This window comes from Macadamia integrifolia, chromosome 6 (assembly GCF_013358625.1).
Source record: "Macadamia integrifolia cultivar HAES 741 chromosome 6, SCU_Mint_v3, whole genome shotgun sequence".
Lineage (NCBI taxonomy): Eukaryota > Viridiplantae > Streptophyta > Magnoliopsida > Proteales > Proteaceae > Macadamia > Macadamia integrifolia.
Genome location: NC_056562.1, coordinates 7362415 through 7376477, shown reverse-complemented (window position 1 = coordinate 7376477; position 14063 = coordinate 7362415). Strand labels below are relative to the sequence as shown.

Here is a 14063-nt window from a genome sequence, read left to right as displayed (position 1 = left end):
ATTTCTATTCAAGGTCATATATGGGAAATATGCATGTCTTTCCTCACTACTTCTCCAATGGTCATTTTAGGCCTGTCCCTATCTCTTTTAACTCATTCATTCTGAATCAGACCACTCCTCCTTACTGGTGCATCACAAAGCCTTCGTTGAACATGGTCATGCCATCCCAAACGACTTTCTTTGAGCTTATCTTGAATTTGGGCAACTCCAATCAGCTATAATATGGTCATTCTTTACTTTATCCTTCCTAGTTTTGCCACACATCCATCTCAACATCCTTATCTCTGCGTACACCTTATTCGCAACACTTATGAAATTGCGTAGAAATTGATCTAAACTGATCTCTTGCACCGGTGGTTCTCCTAACAAAGGATAACACCAGTGGTTCTCCTAACAAAGGATAACATCAACCAAAAGGGGTGAATCTCGAAAGTGTGCAAGGAAAATTTTTCCCTTTTATGAATAAAAAAGTTCATTAGGCATAAGGCATGAAGATAAATGAAACAAGATAGTTGGTAATGCACCAAAACATAAAAGCCCAAATGGGATCCCGTAACCCAATATGCTCAAACAAATGGATATTTCCCAAGCATAGCCCTTAGAAAAACATCATCAAGGAAACTCAAACATTTTGGTCCTTCACGCCAATGAAAAGTAATATGGCCTAGGGTACACACCTACATCATAGGACATTTTCAAGCAAGCCAAGAAAGAAAGGCAAAGGAAAGAGAAGCAAACAGGAGGAAGATGCAAAAAGACGACCCTCAGAAGTAAAAGAAGTTGTTAAAATGAAGGTAAACACCAGATCATTGAGATTTCAGGTTCGGGTTCAGGATATAGATGGAATCGAGAGGGAAGAAAGATTCCAGTTTCAGAGGCTTGATCAACTTTGCATCATGGATCATCTTGGACTCCACCCAAAAGTCCTCAATGGACATTTCATCAAAGAAGCAGATACCCTCCCTTATTGTGGTTTTAATTAACCTTGGTATGATGAAACCTCCCAAAAATAATGCCAAGACTTGAAATCTTCTTTGCAAATACCATGGAATGGTTGAAGATCTCTCAACAAGATCGCATGGACTCCAACAAAGACTGGCAAGATAAGGAAACAACCCTTGGCATCGAAAGCATGTTTGAAGGAGAAGTCGTTGCGCTAAACGAAGATGGAGGATACATCCCTAATCCACAAGTAATAATCCCTCCAGCTGGAGTCATACCTAATTGGGCCCATCCGTCTGAGTATCATTTCTATAAATGTCGACAGTTCTAAATCTGAGTGTGAGTCATAATCTTTTTTCTAGTGTCCTCTCTCGCTCTCAGCGGCTAGTTCTCGACTCCGACTTCTCCGGCGATAAAGTGCTTACTCCCCATCCCTTTCTCAGGCAGCGGCGGTCGATAAGACTCTTACCAGGTAAGTATACCCCTATCTCAACACCACCCTGCTTCTCGCCTTGAATTTCTCTGTTTCCAACCCTCGGCTCTCTTCTTTAGCTCACTCTGTTTTATAGCCTGATCCCTCTCTACCTTAGCGCTGACCCATAACATCTCCCAAACCTCTCATACTCTCGATTTCTCCTAACTACTGTGTCGCCTGGTCTTCCTCTAAACCTATCTACCCACCAACCCATCTCATCTCCCAAATCTCTCCTACATCCTCGATTTCTGCATACCTGATCTCCCTATCACCCGATCCTCTCGCAGATCCACCACATCTTCCCTACTCCCCTAGATTTCTTCGTACCCTACCTTGGAACTGAACTCGCCCTCATCTTATCCTCTTACCGACTCACCCCCACTCCCTGATTTCTTCCCTCAACTTCCCTCTCTACACCTCCTTGACCTAAATAACCCTTCTCTTCTTTCTGCTGCAAACACACCCACTTCCCAAGCTTCCACTTCTGACCTATCTGCCCAGAATTCTCTTCTGCATTTCGGTTGACCAATATTTGATTCTCCCTCACTCTGGTCGACACACACACTCCGAAACTCTCTCTTACCCCCCTCGTCTCAACCAACACCTTGAGGCTTGCTCCTACTACTTTCACCCCGCCTGGTATTTCTCTAAGATAAACCCTCTCATCAATTCCACCTTGTAGCTGAATACTCTTTGGTTCGGCTACCTTGCCTCACCCATTGAATCGATTCAAGGACTTGCCAACTCTCATCCACCTATAAACCCTCCCATCAGGTACACCTTATAGTTCCCTGACCACTCCCCCCCCCCACCGCTTTAGACCTGACCCGGATACCTGGTAAGATTTGTTTTTCTACGCCGCACCCTCCGTAGCTGAGACACAACCTAGTATGATCAGCGCCAAGTTGTAATCCAGCCATACGCTGAACTCGTCGAGGTTTCGTGAGTTCCCTGTGTAGTAAGGGGCTTTTTGACCACTGCATATCTATTTATGTATTTATCTCTAGCTTGCTTTACTTGATTTTCTATAGCTGTGAGCAATATTGTCATCTGTTTTGTGGTGCTAGTTGATTCCTTACAATTGCTACTTTATTTGTCGCTCATGCTTAATTAGCCCCGTACATTGATCTTGGAACTCCACCCCTATGTGTTGTGCTATATTTGATGCCCTGCTACATGTCTTTTGTTTGTTATGTGTAGATGAAACATTCTTATTTGTCCTTGACTGTATTCATTGCTGTAGAATCTTAGTACTTTGCATTATTTGAGCTAACACTTTATATTATGTGTGACATGGGTTCTTAAATCATCAGCACCCCCTGGCTCTCTTGTTTTCCTTTATTTCATCCCTATAAAATATCGATTTTCCCTATAGTGGTGCGTCAGGTAGGCAGCCAGCACTCTATCATATCTAGCCATTCACCTTCTGCATGGATCCATTTTGTTTTTGTTTTATAACCCCTCTTTGCTTCTGATTCCATGTCTCACCGACTTGTTGCAAATGTAGTTCACAAGCGTAGGGTCCGACTTGCTACCTAGAACATTGGATCCCTAACGGGCAAGAGCATGGAACTTATAGATGTCATGATGAGAAAAAAGGATTAATATTGCATATATTCAAGAGACAAGATGGAGGGGTAAGAAAGCTAAAGCCTTAGAGAACTTCAAACTTTGGTACTCGGGAGATCATAGCCATAGAGGTGGAGTGGGCATCGTAGTGGACAAAGAACTAAAGAATGACGTGGTGGATGTGAAGAGAGTGGGAGATAGGATCATTGCAACAAAGATGATGTTGGAGAAAGAGGTTGTCAACATAATTAGCGCTTATGCTCCACAAGTAGGGATGGATGAAGCTAGTAAAGCACAATTTTGGGAAGATATCGATGGACTAGTGCAAAGCTTTCAACATGATGAAAAGATTATCTTAGGAGAGGATCTCAATGGCCATATTGGGAAGGATTGACGAGGTTATGAAGATGTACATGGAGGATTTGGTGTTGGAGAGAGGAACGAGGAGGGGATTTCAGTTGTAGACTTTACGGTAGCCTATGATCTACCTATTTTGAATACATTTTTTGAAAAGAGAGAGGAACACCTTGTTACCTATAGAAGTGGACTTCATTCCATCCAAATTGACTTCTTTCTTACCAGAAGGGCCGATAAATTTTTGTGTAAAGATTGCAAGGTTATCCCTGGGGAGAGCTTAACATTGCAACATAGATTAGTGGTCTTGGATATGCAGTTTTGCTCCTAGATTCGTAAACCAAGGAAACCAATTTGCCCTAAGATTAGATGGTGGAGACTAAAAGAAGACGTCCAGGATACTTTTACTGATAAAGTGGTCAAACATAATAAGTGGGACAGTGAAGGAGACTTCAATGCGATGTGGTCCAAGATGACAACTTGTATTAAGAATGTCGTAAAAGAGGTCCTAGGGGAATTGAGAAGCATTGGGCATGACCTTAAAGAGACTTGGTGGGGTGAGGAGGTCCAAAAAGCCATCAAGCATAAGAAGGTGTGTTTTAAGACTTGGCAAAGCACTAAGGAAGATGAGGATAAAAATAAATACTACTCTTCCAGAAAAGAAGCTAGAATATTGGTGGGGAAAGCAAAGGCGAAGAAATATGATGAGTTTTACAGTAACCTGAACACTAAAGCTGGGGAAAAAGCTATATATAAGTTAGCTAAGTTGAGAGACATGAAGAGCAGAGATCTAGAGCATGTCAGGTGTATCAAGGATGAAGGTGGTAGAGTGCTTGTTAAGGATGAAGACATCATGACAAGATGGAGTGATTATTTCCCCAAACTTTTAAATAGAGATAACCCGAATGGATCTTACCCTATTGAGCACCCTTCTCATCGGGACAACACTAGACATAGATATGTAAGAAGGATTGGAGTTTCTGAGGTTAAGGAGGCCTTAAGAAAGATGAAGTCTGGAAAAACTCTAGGCCCAAACGACATCCCTATAGAAGTTTGGAAGAGCTTAGGGGTTGATGGTGTATCTTGGTTAACTATTCTTTTTAACAAGAATATGAGTACAAGGAAAATGCCTAATGAGTGGAGAAGAAGTTTTGTAACCCCCATTTACAAGAATAAAGGAGATATCCAGGATTGCAATAACTACAAAGATATAAAACTTATGAGCCACATAATGAAGCTTTGGGAGAAAGTTATTGAAGTGCACTAGAGAAGAGAATCAGGAATCTCGGAAAACCAATTTGGTTTTATGCCAGGGAGATCTTCAACTGAAGCTATATTCCTTCATAGAAGACTCATGGAAACCTTTAGAGCTAGTAAGAAGGACCTCCATATGGTCTTCATCGAATTGGAAAAAGCCTACGACAAAGTTCCTAGAGATTTAATATAGCATGTCCTAGATAAGAGAATGGTGTCGAGCAAATATGCGAAAATAATTAAAGATATGTATGATGATGTGGTAACAAGTGTGAGCACCAAAAGTGGCAGAGGTTGCGAGTTCCCTATTTCTATTGGATTACACCAAGGGTCCGCTCTAAGCCCCTATCTGTTTGCTCTTGTTCTAGATGAGTTGACAGTGACGTCCCTTGGTGTATGTTTTTTTATAGAGGATATTGTTTTATTGGATGACACAAAATCAGGACTCAATGCTAAACTAGACCGATGGAGAGCTGCCTTGGAAACAAGAGGCCTTAAGATAAGCAGATCAAAGATTGAATATGTGATGTGTGACTATTGAAGGAAAAGAGGTTAAGCAAAGTAACCATTTCAGATATTTGGGATCTATCATTAATAAAGAGGGTGATATAGAGGATGATGTTTCACATAGGATTAAAGTGGGATGGACAAAGTGGAGGAGTGCGTCTGGACTCTTATGTGACAAACGTGCACCGGTAAAACTTAAGGGAAGATTCTATCGGACAGTCGTGAGCCCAACTGTGATGTACGGGTCAGACTATTGGGCCGTTAAGAAGCAACATATTGATAAGCTAGGGGTAGCGGAAATGAGAATGTTAAGATGGATGTGTGGGAAAACTAGAAGAGATAAGGTAAGGAATGAACAAATTGGAGCGGATCTGGGGGTTACCCCAATTCCTGACAAGCTTCGAGAATGTCGTTTGAGGTGGTTCGGGCATGTTCAACGAAGGCCACCAGATGCAACGGTAAGGAGGAGTGACTTGATGCAGATAAGAGGACTCAAAAGAGCTAGAGGTAGGCCAAAAATGACCATAGGAGAGGTTGTGAGGGAAGACATGAACAAATTATGTCTTGTCCCAAGTATGGTTCTGAATAGAGCAGATTGGAGGGCTAGGATCCAGGTAGCGGACCCATTTAAGCTGTGTCTTACTTTGTTAAGTGATTACTAGTCTATCTCTTTTAATGCCTTCTTACTTTCTATTTCTTTGGCTTTGCTTGGGTCCATGTGGCAGACCCCATTAAGTTGGGACAAGGCTTTGTTGTTGTTGTTGTTGTACTTTACCTATCTATGATGGCAATAAATATTCTATCAATCAGATGAGAATATTGACCAAGTCATCATCATAAGATTACCTGAAGTTCTTTTGCAAGGGCTACCACTTCATCCAAATTTGCATTATTCTCCTGAAAAAAAATCGTGAGATGCATCAATTAGACTAATTTAATATAACCAGTATAGTAAAATGGACAAACTCTTCAAGGTAGAACAGAAGAACCAAGGGAAATAGAAGAGACAAAAATCAGTTTTTTATACAAAATTTTCCAATCCACTGCTAAGAATTGCAATATTTGAGCTCCCCTCACCCCCACCCCACAACCCCCCCCCCCCAAAAAAAAAAAAAGTCAATCTTAGAAGCTCAGTGTTTGGACTTTGAGAGATGCAACGTACTTAGTTGAAAGATCTTAAACATTCCACACCTCAATGAAGACCTTTCTACAGAACTACAAATGTCATCATGTCTGAAACTGACTCACCTCAAGGGTTTTACCATCTGGTGAAATATCCTTATCATGGAAGCACCACCATTCAACTCCAAGCTTTTCTAAAAACTCAAAGTTGGCTCTCACTGTATCATCAAAAAAAGAAACATATGATACATTAGTACACCCCTCAATGATTACTATGAAGTTGGCAGGTCCAAGAGTTTCCATCTTACTTCTTCTTTTAGCCATTGCCAATGAATTGGTACCATCTTCCCATGGCCAAAACTTCGTGGGTGCACCAAATGGGTCAGCTCCTGATCCGCGGAATGTGTGCCAGAAGGCAACACTGAATCTCAGCCAATCCTATCATTATAAGATTAATGTCAATGAAAAATCAGATCAGTAGGTTTCAAATTTGAATAAATAAAATAGATCAAAAAAAATTTGAATAAATGAAAACTGAAAATAAAAGAGAAACTGAAACCAACCTTCATTTTCTTTCCAAGAATGACTTCCTCAGAATTATACCATTTAAATGCCAGGTGATTCTTGCTAGAAGGACCCTAACAAATAATATAAATTAAATGGAAACTGCAAAGACAATACACTCGTAGTGTTGAAGCACAGGAATTGGCAGCGATTTCAAACAAACTAAAAAAACCTGATCTTTAATTTCCTCTGAAAAAGGGGAACTCTACACATCTTACCTCATACTTAATTTTGGGAATGCCAGGGAAGAACTCCCCTTCCCACTCATCTGAGCCACTGCCACTGCATTCACTTCCAAGATCAGCAGGGCAAGTTGCTGGAGCAGAAGGAAGCTGGGTGCGACAAAAATTTAAAAATGAGATGCCATAAAGGGCTGCTAAAAAGCTCAAAAATTAAAAGACTACAATTAGCTACTTGTTTCTTACTGCTGAAAAGCAAACCACGTTCAAGCAAAGAAGCAGCAATAGGATCTCTGTGGTCTTCATTATTTATTATTTCTTTTCTCACGCAGACAGAAATTCTGAAAAGAAATAATTAAAACATAAATCACCAGGACACATTCAAATCTTTTATATATGCATCCCTCCCTCCACCACCCTCACCCCTGCCCAAAACACACACACACACACACACACACAAAGAGAGCAGGCACAGATCCAAGAATGCAATTTAGCCCACAGTTGAACCCAGCCAGGACCAAAATAGAATTTTCGAACTCAAATCCCGTCCAAACAAGTAACCTACCATTTCACTAAACAAGGCTTATAATGAACAGAAATACAACCCAGACCAATAACTGGTCAGAAATTTGTTAGGTTCTGTAGAGATCAGATTCAAAAGAAATTTAAGGAAAAAATTTTAACATAATACCCTCTTCAGTCCTTCATAATTATAATTAATACGTAGTGTTTTTCAAAATTTTCCTTACTCCACTGTAGAATTGTTTCTTTTTTGTAATGAATTATTTGGTCATTTTCATATGAACCCAACTTTTATAAATCTTTATTTCGAGCACTATGGGATTGATTGACTCTATTTCACCATTTTTGTGGTACTAATCTAACACATCTAGTTTGAGATAAATTATATTAATAAGAAAAGAAAATAGAAAATAAATTATATTAATAAGAAAAGCAAATAGAAAACGAAAATATCTTTAGAAAAATTAGTAAAATTTCCCAAAAAAATGTAGTGCAACAACTGTATCAGGACATTAACACAATTATCCCAACCTAATGTTGTAATCCAAAACAATTTGAACAATATCAGTGTCATTTTCAATAGAAAATTCCACCATAAAATATCAAAATCATCAAACCCCTATTGCTAGGAGCCCTAAGCATGGGTTCCAAGCTCTGCACTAGTCCTTTTGGAAATCTAACAATTCTATCTCAGAATTCAATAGAAATCAACAACAGATCCAGGATTTCAACCCTCCAGACGTTTGGTATTCTAAACACCAGATTAAGCAATCCTATGTGATCAGAATCCTTCACTGTTTCTTTCCTAAACTACAGAGAAAACACCCGCACTCCCCCCACCCCAACCAAACTCGAATTTCCACTTCTAAAAACCAGTTTTCAACCAACTTAAAATCCTTATCAACTTATTAATAGAAGGGGGGTGGGGGATAAAACACTGATTTCATCCCTCAGTCCTCACTCTGCACTTCCTGCATTCACACTGCTCTGCACGAAGAGTATTTTTTCTAGGCATAACAAGGAAGTCCATCTTCTTAAAATTTCATATAAAAAGATAAAATAAAATTCATCAACTATATTCATTGAATAATAGAAGAATCACCGATCATCACTTCGAAAAAAAAAAAAATTCATCGCCACTCTGCAAATTCAATCTAATGTCACCAATGCGATCAATCAAATAACTTAATAACAACCCCTCACCCAAAACAAAATTAAGTTTAACAGTGAATACCGAAGAACAAAACCTAAAATCGCGCTATTGATAATTTCAATGCAACAAAGGGTTACCAGAACGACCAGAAGAGAAGCACAAAGGGACGAACCCACGTACACAGAAAGCCAGAGCTGCTCCTTGTTTTTTTAGAGGGAACCTTTACGGGTTGGTATTATTTCCATCTGACGGTTGTTATCTCTTCACCCAAAAGATTAATCCTTTAGTTAATTTAAGCTTTTTTAAAATCATACGTGGCAATGACAAGGAAGCAATATCATCTTTTTCTGTTTTTCTTTTTGGTAAATGAAAGCAATATCATCTATATCTTCTTAAAATATTCTTTAAAGGAAAAGGTTGAGTATACCGCCGAGATCAAGTATGCTAGCACCCATTGTGTCTATCTCTCTCTTCCCTTTTTGTGAAATGACCCTCATATCCTTCATGAATGATACTCCATCATGTGATCTTATTGGTGCTGTCTGCTAGCATACTTGATATCGGCGGCATACCTATCCCTCTCCCATTCTTTAATTATGGAAAAATTTTCTCACTACCCTGTTCTTATCCTGTTTCACTCTAACTTCTACATCAAAATAACAAACTTTTACATCTTTTTCTCCCCTAATATTTTGAACCCCTAAATTACCCTTCGGTTTCTATCTTTCTTATTGATTTGGTTCACATGATTTGAATCAAACCAAATAATTTGAACCACGAAGAGAAAATATGCAGGATCGGATCGAATAAGAATCTCATCGTGACTCTACCTCTTCCCGGCTCCCACCTTCTTGACAAAATCATAATATTTATCTATGTTCCTAAGATTGTCCAATCCTTGACTTATCTATATACTAGCCTTTTGTGTTCTTATGTCATTTCCCAATCCTAATCTGTGGCCTTTTCAATGGAGTCAGTGTGAAGTCGTGGTCCATGCATCAACCAAATTTTTTTTTATGTGATAAATCATCAACCAAACCAAATAGGGTCTTGGAGCTAATAGAAATCATAGATTGGTTCGATTCTTTCTATGAATTCGTGGATAATAGTGAATACACATTGGTTTGAGATAGACACAAAGAAATGAACCCAATGACATAGATGGATATAGCGAAAGCGGATCAAGTCCCCATACAACAATGGTTCTCGTATGAGACTGATCTGCACAAATAGAATCTACCCAACAACCAACTTTGTGATGGATTCCATCTATGTGGATCAACCCGTACGAGAATGGTTCTCGTACGAAAACGTGATCCACAATAGTATATAGCCGGCTTCCATTTTAGCTCACTGTATTTGTGCCAGAAATTGCTTATTCATCATTAATTACATGAACATTTATTGGTAACTCTTCAGTGGCCATTGCTAGTTGGTTTCATATGGTTCCAAAGCATGCGTGGGTGTCTTTCCATGTTGTTGTGCCACTACGGATTCCCTTCCATATTTAAGTTATTACATCCATGTTGTTGTGCCGCTACGAATGGTCGTGGAACTTTTGTGGTTATAGACATGAACAATTCATCATCCTCTTCCGCTCCTCTTTACTCTCAATCTGGTTGGTGATCATGCTATGATAACCATTGTTGAGCGAGCGGCTTGGAACTTCACTCTAAGTTGGATCTTCCACTCCAAGTTGTTGGAACTGTTAGCATTGCTGATCATAAAATTCATTTGGCTCAACATAATCTTTGTTTTTATTTGATGGGATGGGTTAGCGACAATAATTCTGTCAATTTGCATGAACTATGTTTTATGTTTGCTAAATCCTGGCAACCAAGACTAGTCAGAGTGGAGGAGATTCATTTACTTGATGGAGTGCCTGATCAATTTATTGTTAAATTCAACACAACTAGGGACATGAATGTTATTCTTTTCTCTCGACCATGGATTTATCATGGTCATTTTGTTGTTCTGAAGCCATGGAATCCAACTATTCCTGCTAATAAGGTTCTCTTTCCTTTGTTGTTATGTGGGTGCAACTTCAAAACTTCATTGGATGTACAATCTTGCCACTCAAGTACTTAGTCATTTATCTCATGATATGTTGCAACAAGAAATTGTCCTAGGTTTTTTATACATCTTGCACAAAAGAACAAACATAAGAAAGTGACTTTCAGGCTATTCCAACGAGGGACTCTCCAATGCCTAAATCAGATTTCTCTGCAAACAGAAATTCTACCAGAATGGAAAGTTTTTTATTATTGTCAAGGGGGTTTTACCTTGGTATTTATAGTCGTAGAGTGGCGGCCATGAAGAGTCCCAATTCAATCAGTCTCTAATCTTGGTAGGAGCTTAAGTATAGTAGAAGTTATACTTGGAGAATGCGTAGATGGTAGATATTCCAGTTATAGAAACCTTCTATATCCCGCATGATAAATGGGATCTCTTTCCTTCTAGGGAAGATTAGGAGTCCTTATAAGTGATATTTTCTTGTTAAGACAATCGTTCCTTGTTTGGAGGTTACATATTAGATTAGGAGTGAGTTTCCATAGTGAACAGGATTTCTCTATCGAAAGATTAATATAGCGATGGTGGTTTAGCTACTCGATTGTCGAGCTACTACTACCAAGTAGTTTGATAGCTCAATTATTGGCCCCAGTGGCTTGGACATGGCCTGTCCATTAGATGTAGCTCAGATGTGGCGCGTCCACTTGGACGTGGCTCGACCACTTATTTTCCAACCTACAGATACGGACATACTTTTGTCATAGGCTTACTAGTGTGGATATATGTTGGCCATATTGTTCCCTGCAAGTGCTCTCAAGGTCTCGCTATTGACTTCCCCGACTCATTGCTCCTCTGTTCATGATCATTTTTTATGTTGGACTACTCGTTTCCTATTTTTAGACTCTACTCGACTGCCAGCAAGCCCTTTCCTTGTCTCAGTTTTTTGTTTCTTCTCTTCTTTTTTGTTACTCATTTTCTACCATTAATAGCTTACTTTGATAGAGAAACGACGACGTAGATTAGGGCGATTACCACTACCAATAGAGCTACTTTCGCTGCTCCCATTGCCTCTTTGGCAGATAGTGCCTTAGGGGGGGTGAAGAGTCCATTCTTGTCGCCATCCCCATCACGGCTCTGTTTATAATGGCGAGGCTAAGTCTAGTAGTTACCGGTGGCTTTAAGGGTATTGGCCGTGCCTTCTCCAGTCTGCGGTGCTAGGCTATGAGGTGAAGAACTTCCATAGCTACTTAACCGAAGGGGATCTGGTCAGAATTAAGAGGAACTACCACATTCTCGACTCAATCACTCTCTGAGCTCCTTCTACAAATGAGAAGGTTTGTAGCCCAGTCGATGACAAAGTGTGCTTGTATGAAGAGTTCTTGAGGGGGTGGGTTCAAATTTCTTGTACAACCCTTATTGAGTGAGGTCTTCACTTGCATCAGTGTTTACCCTCCACAGCTTGTCCCTAAAACATGCAAAATTTGGCATCAGATTGGCTTGACCGGTGTCGGCTTGAGCCTGTACATAGGCAGCTTTACTAAACTTAGGTTCGGAAATTTTGGGAGTTTACATACCTCAACCATGGCCATTTGACGCACTCCCATATGTATTTACACCTACTCTAAGTACTCCAGGGGTCATACGAGATCATTCACATGGGGACTTGAAATTTTGACCTCTATGAAACAATGCACGTGAGAAAAAAAGAGACACAGGCAAATGCAATAAGTCATATTCCATTACCTTGGGGAATTAAAAATCCCGAACTACATAAACTGATCAAACGGTTGTGCATTCCAAGTTTCTAAAAAAAAAAATGACCAACCGGTCATGTGCATCATCAACAGAACAAAAAACCTAAGCTACTCATGGGTCCTCAGAACCATTGGAACTCCACTCCACGCATCTACATCGGCACAATCCTCCTGCTCACTCTCCTAATGAGAGGACTCATCACCCTCATCCTCCTCCATAGCAATCACCGACGTGCCTACACTTATCTACTCCCAAAGGTTTGTAATCGTGGCCTGATAGCCTCAATGTCCAACCTCGTAGCATCCAATTTAGCTTTATGCATGCATACATTCTTTGTGTTAGTACAATAGGACACTAACCTTGCAGGTACATGTAGAAAGGGGACTTACCATGGCACGATGGGCTGCCATCTCCTTCCTCCTTCCCCAGTAGTTGCTCATACTCCTCAATGATTGATCTAAGATCATCATATTTAGCATCTAGGTTCTGTGAAGAAAAATCGAGAAGTTAGTACAAGGCAAGGAATAGAATCAAGGAAAGTAGAAACATACTTACATAAGAATATTGGGTGAGCACACTGCTTAATGGTAACCTAGGAAGAGGGATTGTCTACACAGACACCCCTATCCAAAAAACAAAAGCCCTACCAGGGAACCCTGGGAGGGCAACCCTTGGTGGTGGCACATCACCCATTGGAGCACTCCGAGGGCCTATACCACTAGTAAACCTTGCAGCAGGTGTGGTGGAGGTGGCTTGAGATGACCCAACAACAACAAACACTAGAGGAATTCTCTCATGGCTATCCTAACAATTTAAGCAAGTCAATTATAATACATCACAATAAGAGTAAATTTAAGATTTAAGGATAGGTTTATTTACCTTCCATCCATTTGGGGTGATATGAAGGCATACACCCTTTGTGATCATAAACTCCTGGTACTATCTCCAAGAGTCTAGCGTGAAGAAGTCAGAGGTGGTGTAGCCTATCCACCCATCAATGATGTGATCTAGAGTCAGCATCTTTGGGTGCAGTATGTGTCATGGAGGAAGATGAGGTAGTAAGGACTAATTACCCACCTCCCACTAGTGAGTGACATGCTCACCCAAATACCAAGCATAATCTGAGGGCCCACGGAATAGCACCCTCATAGTGTTAAGGCAAGAGGCGTTCCCCAAATTATCGCCCACCAGTAAAAGAAGCCCACAGGGGCCAGCTCACCTGTACAAGTCAAACAAATCAAAACAAAATCAATACAAGTGCAAATACAAACTCAATACAATCAACCAAATAAAATCAAAAGTAACTTAAATCATATCTAAGGAGCCAGATCAACATCTCCCTAAGCTCAAAATTGAGTGCACAGGCTTGCGACGCTCACAGTTGGTCGCTAGCCATCTCCTAGTGTGAGGGAAGAAATCCTTACTATCATCCCTGAGCTTGGGCTCACTGAAATGCAAGTACTCAAAGCACCAACATTGCAATAGAAAATACAAATTAGATCAGTTCAAGACACAGAGACATACCAAATTCAAACAAATGCAAATGAATAACAGAATCTATAACTTACATCTCGGACTACCATGCCCCAGTGATACAGTGCCTTTTGGTAGTGTCAGGCCACTCCCCAATGAGTGACACCACCTTGGTTATGTTCTT

At 40.2% G+C, this 14063-nt stretch overlaps 1 protein-coding gene across 4 annotated transcripts in view; it reads right to left on the bottom strand.

Moving 5' to 3' along the window:
• The window catches only part of LOC122081379 (xylose isomerase-like), a 41334-nt gene extending 32428 nt beyond the window's left edge, over window positions 1-8906 (bottom strand). The window contains exons 1-7 of one of the 4 annotated variants that reach the window (XM_042648480.1): window positions 8779-8906; window positions 7213-7307; window positions 7006-7119; window positions 6787-6861; window positions 6532-6661; window positions 6350-6441; window positions 5948-5998 (exon numbers count right to left, since the gene is read on the bottom strand). In XM_042648480.1, the coding sequence (XP_042504414.1) occupies window positions 5948-5998; window positions 6350-6441; window positions 6532-6661; window positions 6787-6861; window positions 7006-7119; window positions 7213-7272 (522 nt within the window). In that variant the 5' untranslated portion in view covers window positions 7273-7307; window positions 8779-8906. Of the gene's footprint in view, window positions 1-5947; window positions 5999-6349; window positions 6442-6531; window positions 6662-6786; window positions 6862-7005; window positions 7120-7212; window positions 7308-8722 lie in introns of all 4 variants that reach the window. The other 3 variants (XM_042648481.1, XM_042648483.1, XM_042648484.1) reach the window with 3 other exon arrangements.
• Between the last annotated feature and the right edge of the window lie 5157 nt (window positions 8907-14063).